This window comes from Melospiza melodia, chromosome 7, assembly GCF_035770615.1.
Source record: "Melospiza melodia melodia isolate bMelMel2 chromosome 7, bMelMel2.pri, whole genome shotgun sequence".
In the NCBI taxonomy this organism is placed as follows: domain Eukaryota; kingdom Metazoa; phylum Chordata; class Aves; order Passeriformes; family Passerellidae; genus Melospiza; species Melospiza melodia.
The window spans coordinates 31396605-31410899 of NC_086200.1; the positions used below are offsets into that span (position 1 = coordinate 31396605).

General features: G+C 58.6%; 3 protein-coding genes across 6 annotated transcripts; 2 read left to right on the top strand and 1 right to left on the bottom strand.

The window, feature by feature from the left end:
• The first annotated feature begins 1111 nt into the window (after window positions 1-1111).
• Window positions 1112-4716, top strand: TMEM221 (transmembrane protein 221). Its single transcript, XM_063161244.1, has 3 exons — window positions 1112-1523; window positions 3140-3225; window positions 3784-4716. The coding sequence occupies exons 1-3, from the start codon at window positions 1240-1242 to the stop codon at window positions 4413-4415; spliced, it is 1002 nt and encodes a 333-aa protein (XP_063017314.1). The 5' UTR covers window positions 1112-1239; the 3' UTR covers window positions 4416-4716.
• Window positions 4717-5059: 343 nt separating this feature from the next.
• BORCS8 (BLOC-1 related complex subunit 8) lies at window positions 5060-8577 on the bottom strand. Its single transcript, XM_063161243.1, has 5 exons — window positions 8444-8577; window positions 7819-7931; window positions 7464-7528; window positions 6449-6556; window positions 5060-5700 (listed from the first exon to the last, which is right to left on the bottom strand). The coding sequence occupies exons 1-5, from the start codon at window positions 8478-8480 to the stop codon at window positions 5658-5660; spliced, it is 366 nt and encodes a 121-aa protein (XP_063017313.1). The 5' UTR covers window positions 8481-8577; the 3' UTR covers window positions 5060-5657.
• Window positions 8578-8901: 324 nt separating this feature from the next.
• Window positions 8902-13832, top strand: RFXANK (regulatory factor X associated ankyrin containing protein). 4 transcript variants are annotated; one of them, XM_063161238.1, is made up of 10 exons: window positions 8916-8979; window positions 9809-9970; window positions 10096-10173; window positions 10813-10893; window positions 11028-11093; window positions 11367-11467; window positions 11954-12079; window positions 12764-12830; window positions 12974-13054; window positions 13575-13832. In XM_063161238.1, exons 2-10 carry the CDS (start codon window positions 9898-9900, stop codon window positions 13634-13636), a joined length of 735 nt encoding a protein of 244 aa, XP_063017308.1. In that variant the 5' UTR covers window positions 8916-8979; window positions 9809-9897; the 3' UTR covers window positions 13637-13832. The 4 variants fall into 4 exon arrangements, with proteins under 4 accessions (XP_063017311.1, XP_063017309.1, XP_063017310.1 ...); XM_063161239.1 differs by lacking the exon at window positions 11028-11093 and having other exon boundaries at window positions 8903-8979; XM_063161240.1 differs by lacking the exon at window positions 10096-10173 and having other exon boundaries at window positions 8915-8979.
• The last annotated feature ends 463 nt before the right edge of the window (window positions 13833-14295 follow it).

The following is a 14295-nucleotide window of genomic DNA, read 5'->3' on the forward strand; positions in this document are numbered from 1 at the left end:
TGCCGGATGCCCTGGGATGGGAGCTGCGCCCCAAGGGACACCGGCGGGGACACGGCTGAGCTCTGTCACCGCCCAGGACACGGGAAGGGACAGAGCTGCCGTCACCAGGAGCTGCTCTGGGGACCTTGGGCCGAGTCCCAGGGACTGCCACCCCCTCCGGGCCTTCCCAAAAACGCTGGAAAGGAGCCGGGAGCCAAAGCGCTGCTGCTGCCAAGGCCAACACGGCGGGACTTGAAAATAGCCCCGAGAGCGGCACGGCCCCGGTGCCAGCGGGAACCGCCCACGCGGGACCGGACGGAGGGACAGCGGGGACAGAGAGGGACAGGGAGGGACAGAGAGGGACAGGGAGGGACAGCGAGGGACAGCACTGCTCCTCCAGCAGGCAGAAAGCTCAGCTCGGTCTGGATGGCACAGCCCGGCTGGGCACGGCTGCTGGCACCGGCATGGGGGTGGCACCCCAATGTCCCCCGCTGTCCCCGGGTGTCCCCGTGTCCCTCCCCGCGGGAACGGCCGTGCCGGGAAGCGCGGGGCCGTTCCGAGGTGCCAGGCGACCCGCGGGGTGAATTCCCCCGGGCTGCTCCTGCTGGGAACCTCGAGCGGCCCCGGGGACGGCGCTGCCGGGCGGGTCCCGCGGGGGCTCCGCTTCCCAGGGTATTTACGAGGCCTGGGAAACGCGCGGGGGTCCCGGGGGGCGGCCGAGGGTCCTTTCCCAGCCGTGCGGGACTGGGAACGTGCCGGGAGCTCCCCGGGGGCTGCGGGGACGGTCCCGGCCGGGTGGAGGCCAAAGGCGCCGCTCCCGGGGGGTGCGGGAACCGCGGGACCCCCGTCCCACACCGGGGTCAGGCCCGGGCTCTCCCGGGGAACGGCAGCGCTGGGAACGGGAGCGCGGCTCGGTGCCCGTCTGTCCGTCCGTCCATCCATCCGTCCGTCCGTCCTCAGTCCCCGCCCCCGCTCCGCTCCCTCCCGCCGCCCCCAGGAGGCTCCCGGGGCCCCACCGGGGGCGGGGCCGGCCCGGGAGGGTCCGGTACGGAGGCAGAACCGGAGGCAGGACCGGGGGCCGGACGGGCCCGCCCCGGCGGACCCCGCGGAACGGCGGCAGCACCGGCCCGGTGCCCGTCCCCGGTGCCCGTCCCCGGTTCTCATTCCCAGCCCGAGTTCCCGAGTCGGGGAGCGCACGCGCGTTCGGCACCCCCGGTGCCCCCGGCTTCCCCGGTTCCCGGTGCCGGTACCGGCCCCGCCATGCCCTCCGCGTACCCGCAGCGAGCCCTGACGGTGCTGCTGCTCTTCGGGACCCTGTCGGCCGCCATGGCGCTGCTCTCCTCCAGCCTCATCTTCCAGCTGCCCTCGGGCCGCGCCGCTCCCGGCGCCGGCGCGCTCCCGGAGCCGGTGGCCGCCGCCGTGCTGCCGGTGTCGGCCGTGCTGGCCGCGCTCTGCCTGGTGCTCAACGTGAGCTGCCTCCTGCTCTGCCTCCTGCACGGCTACTTCAGCACCGAGCTGGGCCGGGGGCAGCGCGGGGCCGAGCGGTGAGAGCCCCGAGCGGGGACACCGGGAACCGGGGGGAGCGGGAGAGACGGGGACCGGGGCTGGAGGGACCGGGAGAGGCGGGAGAAGCGGGGACCGGCGATCAAGGAGTTCGGGAGAGGCGGGGATCGGGGCTGGGGGGACCGGGAGAGGCGGGGATGCTCGGAGGGGTCCAGGGCAGAAGGGAAGGGCCGGAGGATGCGGCGGGATCACGGAATGAGGGGTCCCGGTGCCAACTCCCCCGGTGCCCCAAAACCCGAGAGGATTCGCTGGGTCCCCTCCAAAAGGGGCTGTGGGGAGCAATGGGTGGGAAATCCCCCAAATTCCTCTCCGTGATCACCAGGGCTGGAACTGAGCTCTTTAATTTGAGTTTTAGAGACTCCAGAAGCTGGGACTGGCAAGTTTAGACCAGGCTGCACAATCCAGGGGGTTTCATTTCCATAATTGGAGACTCGTGGATTTGGAATGGGCTGGGGGCTCCTGGCCCAGCGCCTGGGTTAAAACTAAAAAACAGCTCGGGGGTAATCTGAATTTAAAGGATTTTGGTGACGACTGGACTTGGTGGGGTGACTCACGCAATTTTGGGACCTCTCTGACTTCAGTCAAAACTCGCTGAAAGGGAATGACGACGTTTCAACAGCCGCTTTTTGTCCCTAATTAGAGAATCCAATCAGTCCCGGCTTTGCGCGGAGCACCGGGCTGGAGAAATTCCAGCAGCGCCTCCTCAGCCTCTTCCAACGCTTCATTAACGGAGGAGAGCAAAAATATTTCCCTGAAAACAAAATATTCCCACAACAAACTCGGCTTTTCTGCCGGAAAATTAACAACAAAAAATTCCCCACCCCGGGCTGTGAATTTTCCTGGTTTTCCTGTGATCCCAGCCTGGATTTTGGGCTGTAACTGCTCCGTTTGGGAGCTGTGGAGTTGACATTTGGGAATTGCGAGGTCGCAGGTGAGGGAAAAATCCCATTCCCAAAAACTCCCAGAGCAAAGCGCGGGGAGGCTCTTCCCCAGTAACTCGAATTTCAGGAGGATTTTGTGCCTCTCCCTGGGAACCTCCAGCAATCCATTGCCCCGTGCCTCAGTTTCCCCGGCTGCGGCTGGAGCTCTCGGCTCAGGCCGGGAGGAAAGGCGGGATCGGGGGCCGCGGGTTCGGGGCCCGGCCAGGAGGTGGCGGCGATGTCCCCGCGCTGCGGTGGCGTCGCAGGAGCCGCTCACGCCGCGGGGACCTTCGGCGCTGTCAGCCCGGATCGGGGCTGTCACCCTCAATCGCCACTGCCACCCCAAACTGCGCTGTCACCCCCAACTGGCGCTGTCACCCCAAAGCGACGCTGTGACCCCGAATTGCCACTGTCACCCTAAACTGTTGCTGTCACCCCCAAACTGGCCCTGTCACCCATTCCAGATTTTTCCTGGGCTCAGATCAGAACCAGGATCAGTTTCGAGTTCCTCACTCCAGGTTTTTTTCCTGAGCTCAGATCAGGACTAGGATCATTTCTGAGTTCCTCCGTCCATCCTTTTCCCCGCGCTCAGAGCAGGACTGGAGCCTGCCCAGAGGCTCTTTTCCCTGCCAGGAGCCCTTCCCGAGGCTGTTTTCCCGCTTTTCCCTGTTTCCCAGGGCTCTCTGGTTCCTCCTGGACAGCCGGAGCGTCCGGCACGCGGCCATCGGCCTCTTCTGCTGTGGGCTCTGCCTCTACCTCACAGGCAAGTGGCCCCAGTGTGTGTCCCCCAGTGCTCCCAGTGTCCCCCAGTGTCCCCAGCCCAGCCCTGCACTGGTTTCTGCTCCAGCCCTGCTTTGGTTCACAAATGGCTCCGCCAGCTCCTTCCCACAGCCTGCAATTCCCATTCCAGGGCCCCAGGCTGGAGTTCTGTAGGGGCTGGAGGGGTCCAGAGATGGGAACGGAGCTGGAGAATTCCTGAGGGAGCTGGGATGGGGCTGGAACCTTCCAAATCCAGGAAATCTTCAAGTGTCCCAGGAATTTCCAAACCTGTCCCTTAGTAATCCTGGCTCCTGAGCTGTCCCTGAGCCCTTCTCCAGCCTCAACCATTCCAGGAATTTGGGAATCGATCCCTCTTTAATCCCAGCTCCTGAGCTGTTTCCCAGAGCCTCCTGAGCTGTCCCCGAGCCCTTTCCCAGCCTCAGCCACCCCAGGAATTCCCAAACCCATCCCTGTTTACTCCTGAGCCCTTTCCCAGCCTCAGCCACCCCAGGAATCCCCGATCCCACCCATTTTCAGGGTGCCCTGTCTGTGTCCCCCGCAGCCCTGGCCCTGTCCATGCTGCTGCTGTTCCAGCTGGAGGCCGGCGTCGCCAGCGCCTGCATCCTGACCTCTGGAGTGCTGCTCCTGCTACTCTCCCTGCTCCACGCGCTGCTCCGCGCCTCCCGCATCTCCCAGGGCTCGGAGCCTCCCCAGGCCCTCTACGAGAACGACTCTGCCCAGCCCGGCCCCGGCACGGCTGCTGCTCCCCGGCCCTGCCGAGAAATCCACCGGGAATTCTCCTTCCCGCCCTCCCTGGAGCGCAAATCCCGGCCGGGCTCGGCCTCCAGCAGCAACCCGAGCTCGGGGAGCAAGGAGTTCCCAAAGGAATCCCAGTGGGAATTGTCCAGGAGCAAGGAGTTCCCAAAGGAATCCCAGTGGGAATTGTCCAGGAGCAAGGAATTCCAATGCCAGGACTGGTCCAGGAACACAGAATTCCCCAAGGAATCCCACCAGGAATTGTCCAGGAGCAAGGAGTTCCCAAGAGGACCCCAGTCCCGGGACTGGTCCCGCACTCACAGGACTCTTCTGGATTCAGGGCTGCTGCAGGAGCAGCGACATCCCTGGAATGTCACCAGCAGGGAGATGAGCAATGTGATGTCCCACAGAGCCACCAAGGACTCCACGCTGGTCTGAGGGAAACCCAGGGGTTTTCTAGAGGAAGAGTTGATGGTTTTTCATGGTTTTGGGTTTTGTTTTTCCTGGAAAAATTCCTTTATCCACAGCCAAAACCCCAGTGCTGCCTGCCTGGGAACCCAAATCCATCCCAGCTGAGGGAGAGGATCTGGGGAGCAGAAATTGGGATTTTCACCATTTCAGCCTTTCCCAGCAGATCCCGGCTGATCTCCCTTCTCCTTCCTCCCCGCTCCATCCTCATCCTCAGCACTGGCATGGATGGGGGATTGGAGTGGGGGAAACCCAGTTTGGGGTGGGGGAAACCCAGTTTGGGGTGGCCAGGAACAGATTTGGGGTGGAAAAAGGCAGATTTGGGGTGGAAAAAGGCAGATTTGAGCTGTCAGAGCAAACTTGGGGTAGCAGGAAGGGGGTTTGGGGTGGCCTAGAGTGGTTTTGAGGTGGCAAAGAACAGATTTGGGGTGGGGAAAAACAGATTTGGGGAGTCACTGCTATTATCCCAAATTCCACCTGCTATCCCAAGCACAATTCCCCTGGAATTTGAGTTCAGCCATTCCCTGAATCCCCCTGGAAAATCCAGGAGGGATCCACAGCAAAGCTCTGCTCCCTCCCAGTCACCTCCAAAACCAAGAGTGCGAGAAAAAAAATCCTTTAAAATTTTTTTTTGTAGTATTTTAAGGAATTTTTTCTCCCTTGAAAGCCCAAAATTCCACATTCCTTTGCTCCGTGCCCTTGGAAACCTCAGGATAAAAAAGGAGCTCCGAGCTCCCACGGCCACAGGAGAAAAGCTGAAAACCTTCAAAAGGAATTTTCTTGTTGGTTTTTTTTTGAGATTTTTTTTGTTTGTTTGGTTTTTTTTTTTCCTTTTTATTCTCGTCCTCATTAAAACCAAACCCAGCAATTCCTTGGCAGCAGCTGGGAAAGTTTCTCCTTGGAGAATTCCTCCTCAACAAAAGCCTGGAGTGCTGCTCACATTCCAGCTTTTTACACAAAATTCCCAAAGCAAGACCTCATCTGGGAGGTTTTTTGGGGAAAAAAAAAGCCTGGAAACAAAAAAAGGGAAGGAAAAACACAAACCCACCCTGTTTTCCATGGAAAAGAGGTCCCAAAAAGCAGGATTTGGGATTTTCCAGCTCTTCTTTTTTGTGTTTTCCTGGGAATTCAGGGGATTCTCCACCTGTGCAGCCCCAGAGGTTTTTTGGCTTCTTCCCAAGGCTGGGAAATTCAGGATGGAAAATCAGAAATTCAGGAAGTGCCTGGAGGATTCTTGGCTTGGGGGGTGATGGTGCTGTGGGAAGAAAGAGGAAAAGTCAAATTCAGCAGCCTGAAAATGTGGGAAATTTGGGAAATTAAAAAATTCCCTCTGCTGGTGGTTGCTGGGGTAAGGGGCTGCTGTTGGGGCGGCACAGCCATTTCTGCAGCCTGAAAAATCTCAAAATATTCCCCCCAAAATCAAAACAAATCCCAAAGATACCTCAGGTTTTTTTTTTTAATCCCCCCAAAAAATCCCTAAAATCCCCCCACAAAAAAAAAAAAAAATCCAACAAAATAAAAAATCCCCCCACAAAAAATGAAAAACCCCAAAAATCAAAACAAATCCCAAAAAAAAGCCCTCAAAATTTTCTTTTAAAAGCACAAAAATTCCAAAAATTTTGGGGGTACCTCTTCCCAATCCCTGCATCCCCAAACTCTTCGAATATCCCCAAAAATTTCCACAAAACCTCCCTAAAATTCAATTTATTCCAAATTTTCCCATAGCAAACAGCGCTGGTTTCACCCGGGGAATGGGGAGCATGCAGGGATTGCTGTCCTGGATAATCCTGGAATTGTTCCCCAGGATTCTGGGGGTACCTCTTCCAAATCCCTGCGTCCCTAAACTCCAAACAATTATTATCTCCCAAAAATCCTCCCTAAAATTCAATTTATTCCAAATTTTCCCTTAGCAAGCAGCGCTGGTTTCCCCCAGGGAATGGGGAAAAATCAGGGAATGCTGTCCTGGATAATCCTGGAGCTGTCCCCCAGGATTTTGGGGGTACCTGCGGCCCTGGGCAGCGTTGAGCTGCTCCTTCATGGCTATGGAATGCTTGAGCAGGCTGTCGATGCTCTTGAAGTAAACGCTGCTGTCAGTCATGCTCTTGATGGCACTGCAGAGGGGGGGAAAGCAGCAAAAGTGGGGAAAGAGGGAGCGGGGCACAGCTGGAATTCCCAGATTCTGCTTGTTCCCCCTCCAACCCCAGGAAGGTTCAGGTTTGGGGAGGTTTCCACTGGGGGGGAGCCGGAAAAATTTCATAAAGTTCTGGAATTCCTGCCAGGAGTTCCCAAATCCCAGCTGCTCCCGACGCATTCCCTGGATCCTGCTGGGTTTTCCCAGCCTGGAATTCCAGGAATTCCAGCCTCAAAATGAAAATCCCAAATCCCAACTCATTCTCTGGGTCTTCCCATCCTGAAATTCCAAGAATCTAACCCTCAAAACGAAAATCCCAAATCCCAACTCATTCCCTGGATCTTCCCACCCAGAATTCCAGTAATTTATCTCTCAAAGTGAAAATCCCAAATCCTAACTTGTCCCAATTCATCCCCTGGATCCTTTTGTGTTTTCCAGCCCAGAATTTCAGCCTCAAATTGTTCAAAGCTCATCCCAAATCCCGACTCATTCCCTGGGTCCTGCCTGGGTTTTCCAGCCTGGAATCCCAGGAACTTCCCTCTCAAAGTGGAAATCCCAAATCCAAATTAATTCCCTGGGTTTTCCAGCCCAGAATCCCAGGAACTTCCCTCTCAAAGTGGAAATCCCAAACCCCAACTCATTTCCTGGGTTTTCCAGCCTGGAATTCCAGGAATTCCCCTCTCCAAGTGGAAATCCCAAGCCCCAGCTCTTCCCAATTCATTCTCTGGATCCTGCCTGGATTTTCCAGCCCGGAATCGCAGGAATTTCCCTCTGAAAGTGGAAATCCCAAACCCCAGCTCTTCCCATCCCCACTCCCCGGATCCTGCCGTGTTTCCCAGCCCGGAATTCCACGGATTCCCAGGAATTTTCGGCAGCCCCAGCAGCACCTGCAGGCGTACTCCACGGTGTAAATGGCTCCCTGGCTCTGCTCCTCCCAGCTCTGCATGTCCGACTGCGAGGGAAATAAAAAGCAGCAGGGATCAGGCAGGATCTGAGCTGGGAACGGCACCTGGGGAGGGAATTTCTGCCTGGGATGGGTTAGGGTTAGGGGCTCTAGAGAGATTTGGGATGATGGGTGGAATTCCTGGAGTCGGGGAATGGATTTGGGATGAGGGATGGAACCCCACGGCACAGGGCACAGCTCCAGGCCGGACAATTCCCGGAGGAGCCGCGCCCGCAGGCTCGGTCCCTCGGCTCCCGGGGCTCCCGGAATTGGGAATTGGGGTTCCCGGGGTTCCCCACCTTGTGCTGGGCCAGCTCGGGCAGCGAGCGCCGCACGTGCTCCTGCAGCCGGAACAGCGCCACCGAGGGCTCGTTGGCCAGCACGTACAGGCTCTCCGTGAACTTGTCCGTCACTGCCGGGAGAAACGGGGAAAAACGGGAAAAAAACGGGATTAATCGGGATACGGGGGGGAGCAGGGCTAATCCAGGGAGATAGCTCAGCGGAAATCCAGAGAAATCCATGGGAATCTCTCCCCAGAAATCCATGGAAATCCATGTAGATCTCTCCCCAGAAATCCATGGAAATCCATGTAGATCTCTCCATAGAAATCCATGGGAGTAAATAGAAATACCTCCATGGAAATCCACATAAAACCTCAGAAGTATCTCCACAGAAATCCATGGAAATACCTCCATGGAAATCCACAGAAAATCTCGGAAATATCTCCGCAGAAATCCACACTAAAATCTTCAAGGGACACCCAGGCGCTCTTCCCCACGGGGGATGAAGGCCGGCAATGAAACCACAACACCCCAGCGGCCAAACCACCGCGGCGGGACCTCTCCCAGCCCATCCCCGCCGGTCTCGTCCCTGTCCCGGTCCCGGTGCCGCCTTTCCCGGTCCTGTTCCCGGTCCCGGTCCCACCTTTCTTCACCTTCAGCTGCATCTCCGGTTCCTCCATCCCGCCCGCCGCCACTTCCGCTTCCGCCGGCGCGCAACCGAAACCGCCCCGGGCACGGAAAACAGCCCCGGCTGGAAACGTGTCCGCGGGACTAACGTTCCGCTTTGTGCCCCCACCCCCAAATCGGTGTCACCCCGCCCCGACCCCCCCCCCGGTCCTCGTTGTCACCCGCGGCGACACTCGGTGGCTCCCGGTTTGTCACAGCGGCGACACTCGGTGGCTCCCGGTTTGGCCGTGCTGCCCTGAGAGGGGTCTGGGGGTATCGCGGCCTTTGCCCCCCCGGTCCCGAGGTGTCCCCAGGGTGTCCCCACGGTGTCCCCAGGGTGTCCCCAGGGTGTCCCCAGGCCGGGCGGTCCCGCTGCCACCCCCTCGTGTCGCTTTACGGCCGCTCTCGGGGGAGGCGGGGCCGGGCCGCGCTCCGCGAACCCCCCCGGGCCGCCCCGGCCCCGCCGGGCCCCGCAGGAACGGCAAGGGAGGGGCGGAGAGCCGGGAGGCGGCGGTGAGACCGGGAACGGGATGAGGAACGGATCGGGAACGGGGATGGGGAACGTATCGGGAACGGGAATGGACCGGGAACGGGAATCGGGACGGGATGGGGAACAGGAAATGAGGGCCGGAGAGCCGGGAGGCGGCGGTGAGACCGGGACCGGGGACCGGGGATGGGATGGGGAGCGGGGACGGGAACCGGGGACGGGAACAGGATGGGGAACGGAGCGGTAAGGGAGGGACGGGAGAGCCGGGAGGCGGCGGTGAGAGCGGGAACGGGATCGGGATCCGGGGATGGGATCGGGACCCGAGAACGGGAACGGAGAACGGGAACGGGGAACGAGATCGGGAGCGGGGAACGAGATCGGGACGGACGGTGAGGGGCTGGGAGGAAGGTCGGGGAGGTCCCAGGGGTCCCGGGCTCGGAGGAGCTGCGGGAGCGGAGGTTTGGAGGGTGGGAAGTGCCGGGAATGGCGATGGGGATGGGGACAGAGAGGGGGACGCAAGGGACAGGGATGGGGAGGGAAGGGAAGATCCCAGAAACAGGGTGAGGAGAGCAAGGGGGACCCCAGGAATCGGGAAGGGAAGGGAAGGGAAGGGAAGGGAAGGGAAGGGAAGGGAAGGGAAGGGAAGGGAAGGGAAGGGAAGGGAAGGGAAGGGAAGGGAAGGGAAGGGAAGGGAAGGGAAGGGAAGGGAAGGGAAGGGAAGGGAAGGGAAGGGAAGACCCCAGGAATCGGGATGGGGAGGGCACAGGGGACCCCAGACCCCACTGGGGGTCTCAGGCACTCGGCTCTGCCCCACACGTCCCTATTTCCCCCCTCTCCCACCCCATGCCTGTGCAGGGAAGGTGAAGGAGCTGCCGGGGAGCCCCCTGGAGCCCGGGACACCCCAGAATTGGGTGGAAAAAGGGGGAAAAGGGTGAAGAGGCAGCATGGGGGACAGCGGGGTGCCCTCGGCGTGTCCCCAGCAGGACGGGGACGCGGCGCTGCCGGAGTGTGGGGACGGTGAGTTGGGAGTGCTGGGGACAAACTGAGGATCCCCCTGGAAAGTGGGGTCTGCTTGGGGTGCCCCGAGCTGGACGGGACCCCAGAGGAGCCCCGGGTGACAGCGAGGTGCCCGGGTGCTGCAGGTGGAGCCGAGAGCCCCCGGAACTGCTCGGCTGCTCCCGCGGATTCCCAGAGCCCCAGCGAGGCCCCGGCCCTGGACGGTGAGTGGGGCACAGGGGGGAAACTCCCTGGGAATTCCCATCCCAAAAATCCCGGGAAGGAGCCCCAAAGGTGGGAAAGCCCATCCCAATCCCAAAAATTGGTGCCTGCTCCTGCCAGCCCTGAGAGGTCGCTCCAGCTCTTCTCTGCTCAAAATCTCATTTTCCCTGCATTTTTCACAATAAAATCTCGGATCAGGGGCTGGAAACGCTGTGGGATTCCCAAGAAAGTGCCTTAAATTGGTGCTCAAACGTAGAAAATCCCAATCCCAAAGTCTGGTGCCTACTCCTCCTGCCAGCCCTGAGAGGTCGCTGCAGCTCCACGCTGGAACTGGAGATGGCAATTCTCATTTTCCTTGGATTTTTCCCCATAAAACCTCGGATCAGGGGCTGGAAACACTTTGGGATTACAGAATAAATAGAAAATAAACCTGAAATTAATGGAGAGTAAATAAATAGTTAAATAAACGGAGAATAAACTAATAGAGAATGAATAAATATAAAATAAACCAGAAATTAATGGAGAATAACCCCAAAAATTAATGGAGAATAACCCTAAATTAATGGAGAATAACCCCAAATTCATGGAGAATATCCCCAAATTCATGGAGAATAACCTGCAGACCCTCTGTGCTGTCCCAGGTTTCCCCCTGAAGCATTCCAACACCTTGACCAACAGACAGCGAGGCAACGAGGTGTCAGCACTGCCGGCCACACTGGACAGTGAGTGCCACCAGTGTCCCCAGGGGCTGCAGGGGACGTGGGGACAGCAGGGGAGGGGCTGGGGCCACCCTGGGGCAGCTCCCACCCTAAAATTTGCAGGGAATTCTTTTCCCTGATGGATTTGTCCCTTCCAGCACTGTCCATCCACCAGCTCGCTGCCCAAGGCGAGCTCATCCGGCTGAAGGAGCACCTGAGGAAAGGTTGGTGTCCCCTTGGTTGGTGTCCCCTTGGCCCTGCCAGCACCTGCCAGGTCCCCTCTGGTAACCTCACGCTTGGTTTTCACTCAGCCATAAAACCACAGGAATTGGGGTTTTTTGTGGAGGTTTCTCCAGTTTTGGAGATCGGAAAAATCCTCAAAAACCGTCAATTGCAACCATCCAGCAGTTGGCTGAGGTGGTTTACCAGCCCTTACTGGTTGTACTGGTTGAACTGTGAGCCCGGGGGGGCTCACCTGGCTGTGGTCCCCTGCCCAGGTGAGAATTTGGTGAACAAACCCGACGAGAGAGGCTTCACCCCCCTGATCTGGGCTGCGGCTTTCGGGGAGATCGAGACCGTGCGGCACCTCCTGGAGTGGGTGAGGGAGCTCCGGGGCTTCCGGAATGTTCTGGGACCTCTCCTGGGTCCTGGGTCCTGTCCTTGACTCTGTCTGGGACCTGTGGGACCTGTCCTTGACCCTGGGACCTGTTCTTGACCCTGGAATCTTTGTTAATCGTGGGATCTTCCTTAATTCTGGGATCTGTCTTTGACCCTGGGACCTCTTTCATCCTGGGACCTGTACTTGATCCTGTGGGTCTGTTTTTTATATTCTGTGATCTCCCTCGTTTATTCCAGGACCTCTGTCTTTAATCCTAGGATGTCCCTCCTTCATTCTGGGATTTCCCTTTTTTATTTTGGGATCTCCTTCTGGTTTTAATCCTGGGATTTCCCTTTTTTATCCTGGGATCTCCCTCTGTCCCCACTGTCCCCAGGGCGGTGTCAGCCCAGGGAGGGTGGCTATGGGCAGTGTCACCGGGCTGTCCCCGCTGTGGGCAGTGTGACCCAGCTGTCCCCCTGTCCCCAGGGCGCCGATCCCCACGCGCTGGCCAAGGAGCGCGAGAGCGCGCTGGCCCTGGCCAGCATGGGCGGCTACACCGACATCGTCACCATGCTGCTGGACAGGGACGTGGACATCAACACCTACGACTGGGTGAGGGCCACCTGCACGGCTGGGGGACACTGGGGACAGCGGGGGACATTAGGGACAGCAGGGACATAAGGGACATCAGGACAAGCCTCCCCAGTGCCACCAGCATGGCTGGGGGACACCAGCCTGGAGCTGGGAGAAGAGGGAGTGGGATCCCAGTTTGTCCCAGTGTGGAACTGGGGATCCCAGTCTGGAATTGGGAGAGGCTGGAAGGGGATCCCAGTGAGTCCCAGTCTGGAACTGGGAGAGGCTGGGATGGGATCCCAATGAGTCCCAGCCTCAAACTGGGCATCCCAGCAGATCCCAGTCTGCAGCTGGGAGAGGCTGGGTTGGGATCCCAGTGAGAGCCAGACTGGAACTGGGGATCCCAGTCTGGAGCTGGGACAGGCTGGGTTGGGATCCCAATCTGGAATTGGGACAGGCTGAGGTGGGATCCCAGTCTGGAGCTGGGACAGGCTGGGTTGGGATCCCAGTCTGGAGCTGGGACAGGCTGGGTTGGGATCCCAGTCTGGAGCTGGGACAGGCTGAGTTGGGATCCCAGTCTGGAGCTGGGACAGGCTGGGTTGGGATCCCAGTCTGGAGCTGGTAGGGGCTGCAATGGAATCCCAGCATGCGGGGCAGCCCTGAGGGGCAGCAGGGGCCCTGTGGGATCAGCCATGACCTCTCCTCTCTCCCCTGCACCCACAGAACGGGGGCACCCCGCTGCTCTACGCCGTGCGCGGGAACCACGTCAAGTGTGTGGAGGCCCTGCTGGGTGAGGCACAGCTCCGCTCCTGCCGTTCCACCTCTGGAACTGCTGCTCCCTGCCGTGGGGGCAGAGCCCGGGGGCCAGGGCAGCTCCTGGGGGCCAGGGGCAGCTCCTGGCTCCCCACGGCAGCCCCCATTGCTGCCCCACAGCGTGCGGCGCTGACCTGACCGAGGAGGCCGACTCGGGCTACACCCCCATGGACCTGGCCGTGGCCCTGGGACACAAGAAAGGCAAGTGATCTCCGTCAGAAAACACGGGGTTTGCCCTCAGAAAGCAGGGATTGCCCTCAGAAAAAGGGGATTTTGCTGGGTGGATTTGGGGTACACCCCCATGGACCTGGCCGTGGCCTTAGGACACAAGAAAGGCAAGTGTCCCCCATCAGGAAACAGGGGTTTTCCCTCAGAAAACAGGGATTTCCCTCAGAAAACGTGGATTTCCTTCAGAAAATGGGGATTTCCCTCAGAAAATGGGGATTTTACCTCAGAAAATGGGGATTTTGCTGGACGGATTCAGGGTACACCCCCATGGACCTGGCCGTGGCCCTGGGAGACAAGAAAAGCAAGTGATCTTCATCAGAAATGGGGCGTTTCCCCTCAAAAAGCAGAGATTGCCCTCAGGAAATAAGGATTTTCCACAAAAAAACAGGGATTTCCTTCAGAAAACTGGTGTTTCCCTCAGAAAACAGGAGTAAAATGATGACCAGATCCCTCCCAGAGCAGCTTCCCTGACTCCCACCCTCTCCCCCCTCAGTCCAACAGGTCATCGAGAACCACATCCTGAAGCTGTTCCGGAACAAGAAGAAGAAGAAGTGAGGAGGCATCTCCAGCTCTTCCCAGCATCGCCATGGCCTCATCCCACTGCTCCAGGCATGGAGAAATCCAGGAATTTATGCCCTCATGGACCCCAGGCCTCTCCCTGGCTGCCATGCACAAAATCCAGGGACACTCATTCCAGCCCTGGCTGGACTCGGCTGCTTTGTATTGGAAATAAACTTTAATTGCAATTAAACTCTGTGGAGCCCTATCTGCTGCCTCGGCCCATCCTAATCCCAGGTTTTGGACAGCCAAGACTCAGAATTTCCCCTCAATTTTTCCTCAATAACTGTGGAATTCCTGTCCAGAGCTGTCCCTTAGGGAAGCTCCCATAAAGCTGCCACAGCCAGGAGGGAAAATCCCACAGGATTCTGTTGCTGCCATCCCAAGCAGCTCAGGGGTGGCCACCGAGGTGACAGCACAGAGAGGGGACATTTCCCCTCTGTCTTGAAGCCAAACCTTCCAGGGCTCATTGCAGGAAAAAGCAGGGATATCTCTTATTGATCCCAATCCAGAAAAAGCAGGGATATCTCTTATTGATCCCAATCCAGGAAAAAGCAGGGATATCTCTTACTGATCCCAATCCAGAAAAAGCAGGGATGTCTCTTATTGATCCCATTCCAGAAAAATGAATATCTTTTATTGATCTCATTCCAGAA

Bases quoted from the DNA above. Each gene is read 5' to 3' on its own strand.
- RFXANK (XM_063161238.1), top strand. From the start codon at position 9,898: ATGGGGGACAGCGGGGTGCCCTCGGCGTGTCCCCAGCAGGACGGGGAC. The intron at 10,894-11,027 runs GTGAGTGCCACC...TGTCCCTTCCAG, and splicing joins ACTGCCGGCCACACTGGACA to CACTGTCCATCCACCAGCTC. The intron at 11,468-11,953 runs GTGAGGGAGCTC...CCCTGTCCCCAG, and splicing joins TGCGGCACCTCCTGGAGTGG to GGCGCCGATCCCCACGCGCT.
- BORCS8 (XM_063161243.1), bottom strand. From the start codon at position 8,480: ATGGAGGAACCGGAGATGCAGCTGAAGGTGAAGAAAG. The intron at 6,557-7,463 runs GTGCTGCTGGGG...CCCCCTCTGCAG, and splicing joins ACCGTGGAGTACGCCTGCAG to TGCCATCAAGAGCATGACTG. The intron at 5,701-6,448 runs GTACCCCCAAAA...TTCTTCCCACAG, and splicing joins AACGCTGCCCAGGGCCGCAG to CACCATCACCCCCCAAGCCA.
- TMEM221 (XM_063161244.1), top strand. From the start codon at position 1,240: ATGCCCTCCGCGTACCCGCAGCGAGCCCTGACGGTGCTGCTGCTCTTC. The intron at 1,524-3,139 runs GTGAGAGCCCCG...CCTGTTTCCCAG, and splicing joins GGGCAGCGCGGGGCCGAGCG to GGCTCTCTGGTTCCTCCTGG. The intron at 3,226-3,783 runs GCAAGTGGCCCC...TGTCCCCCGCAG, and splicing joins GCTCTGCCTCTACCTCACAG to CCCTGGCCCTGTCCATGCTG.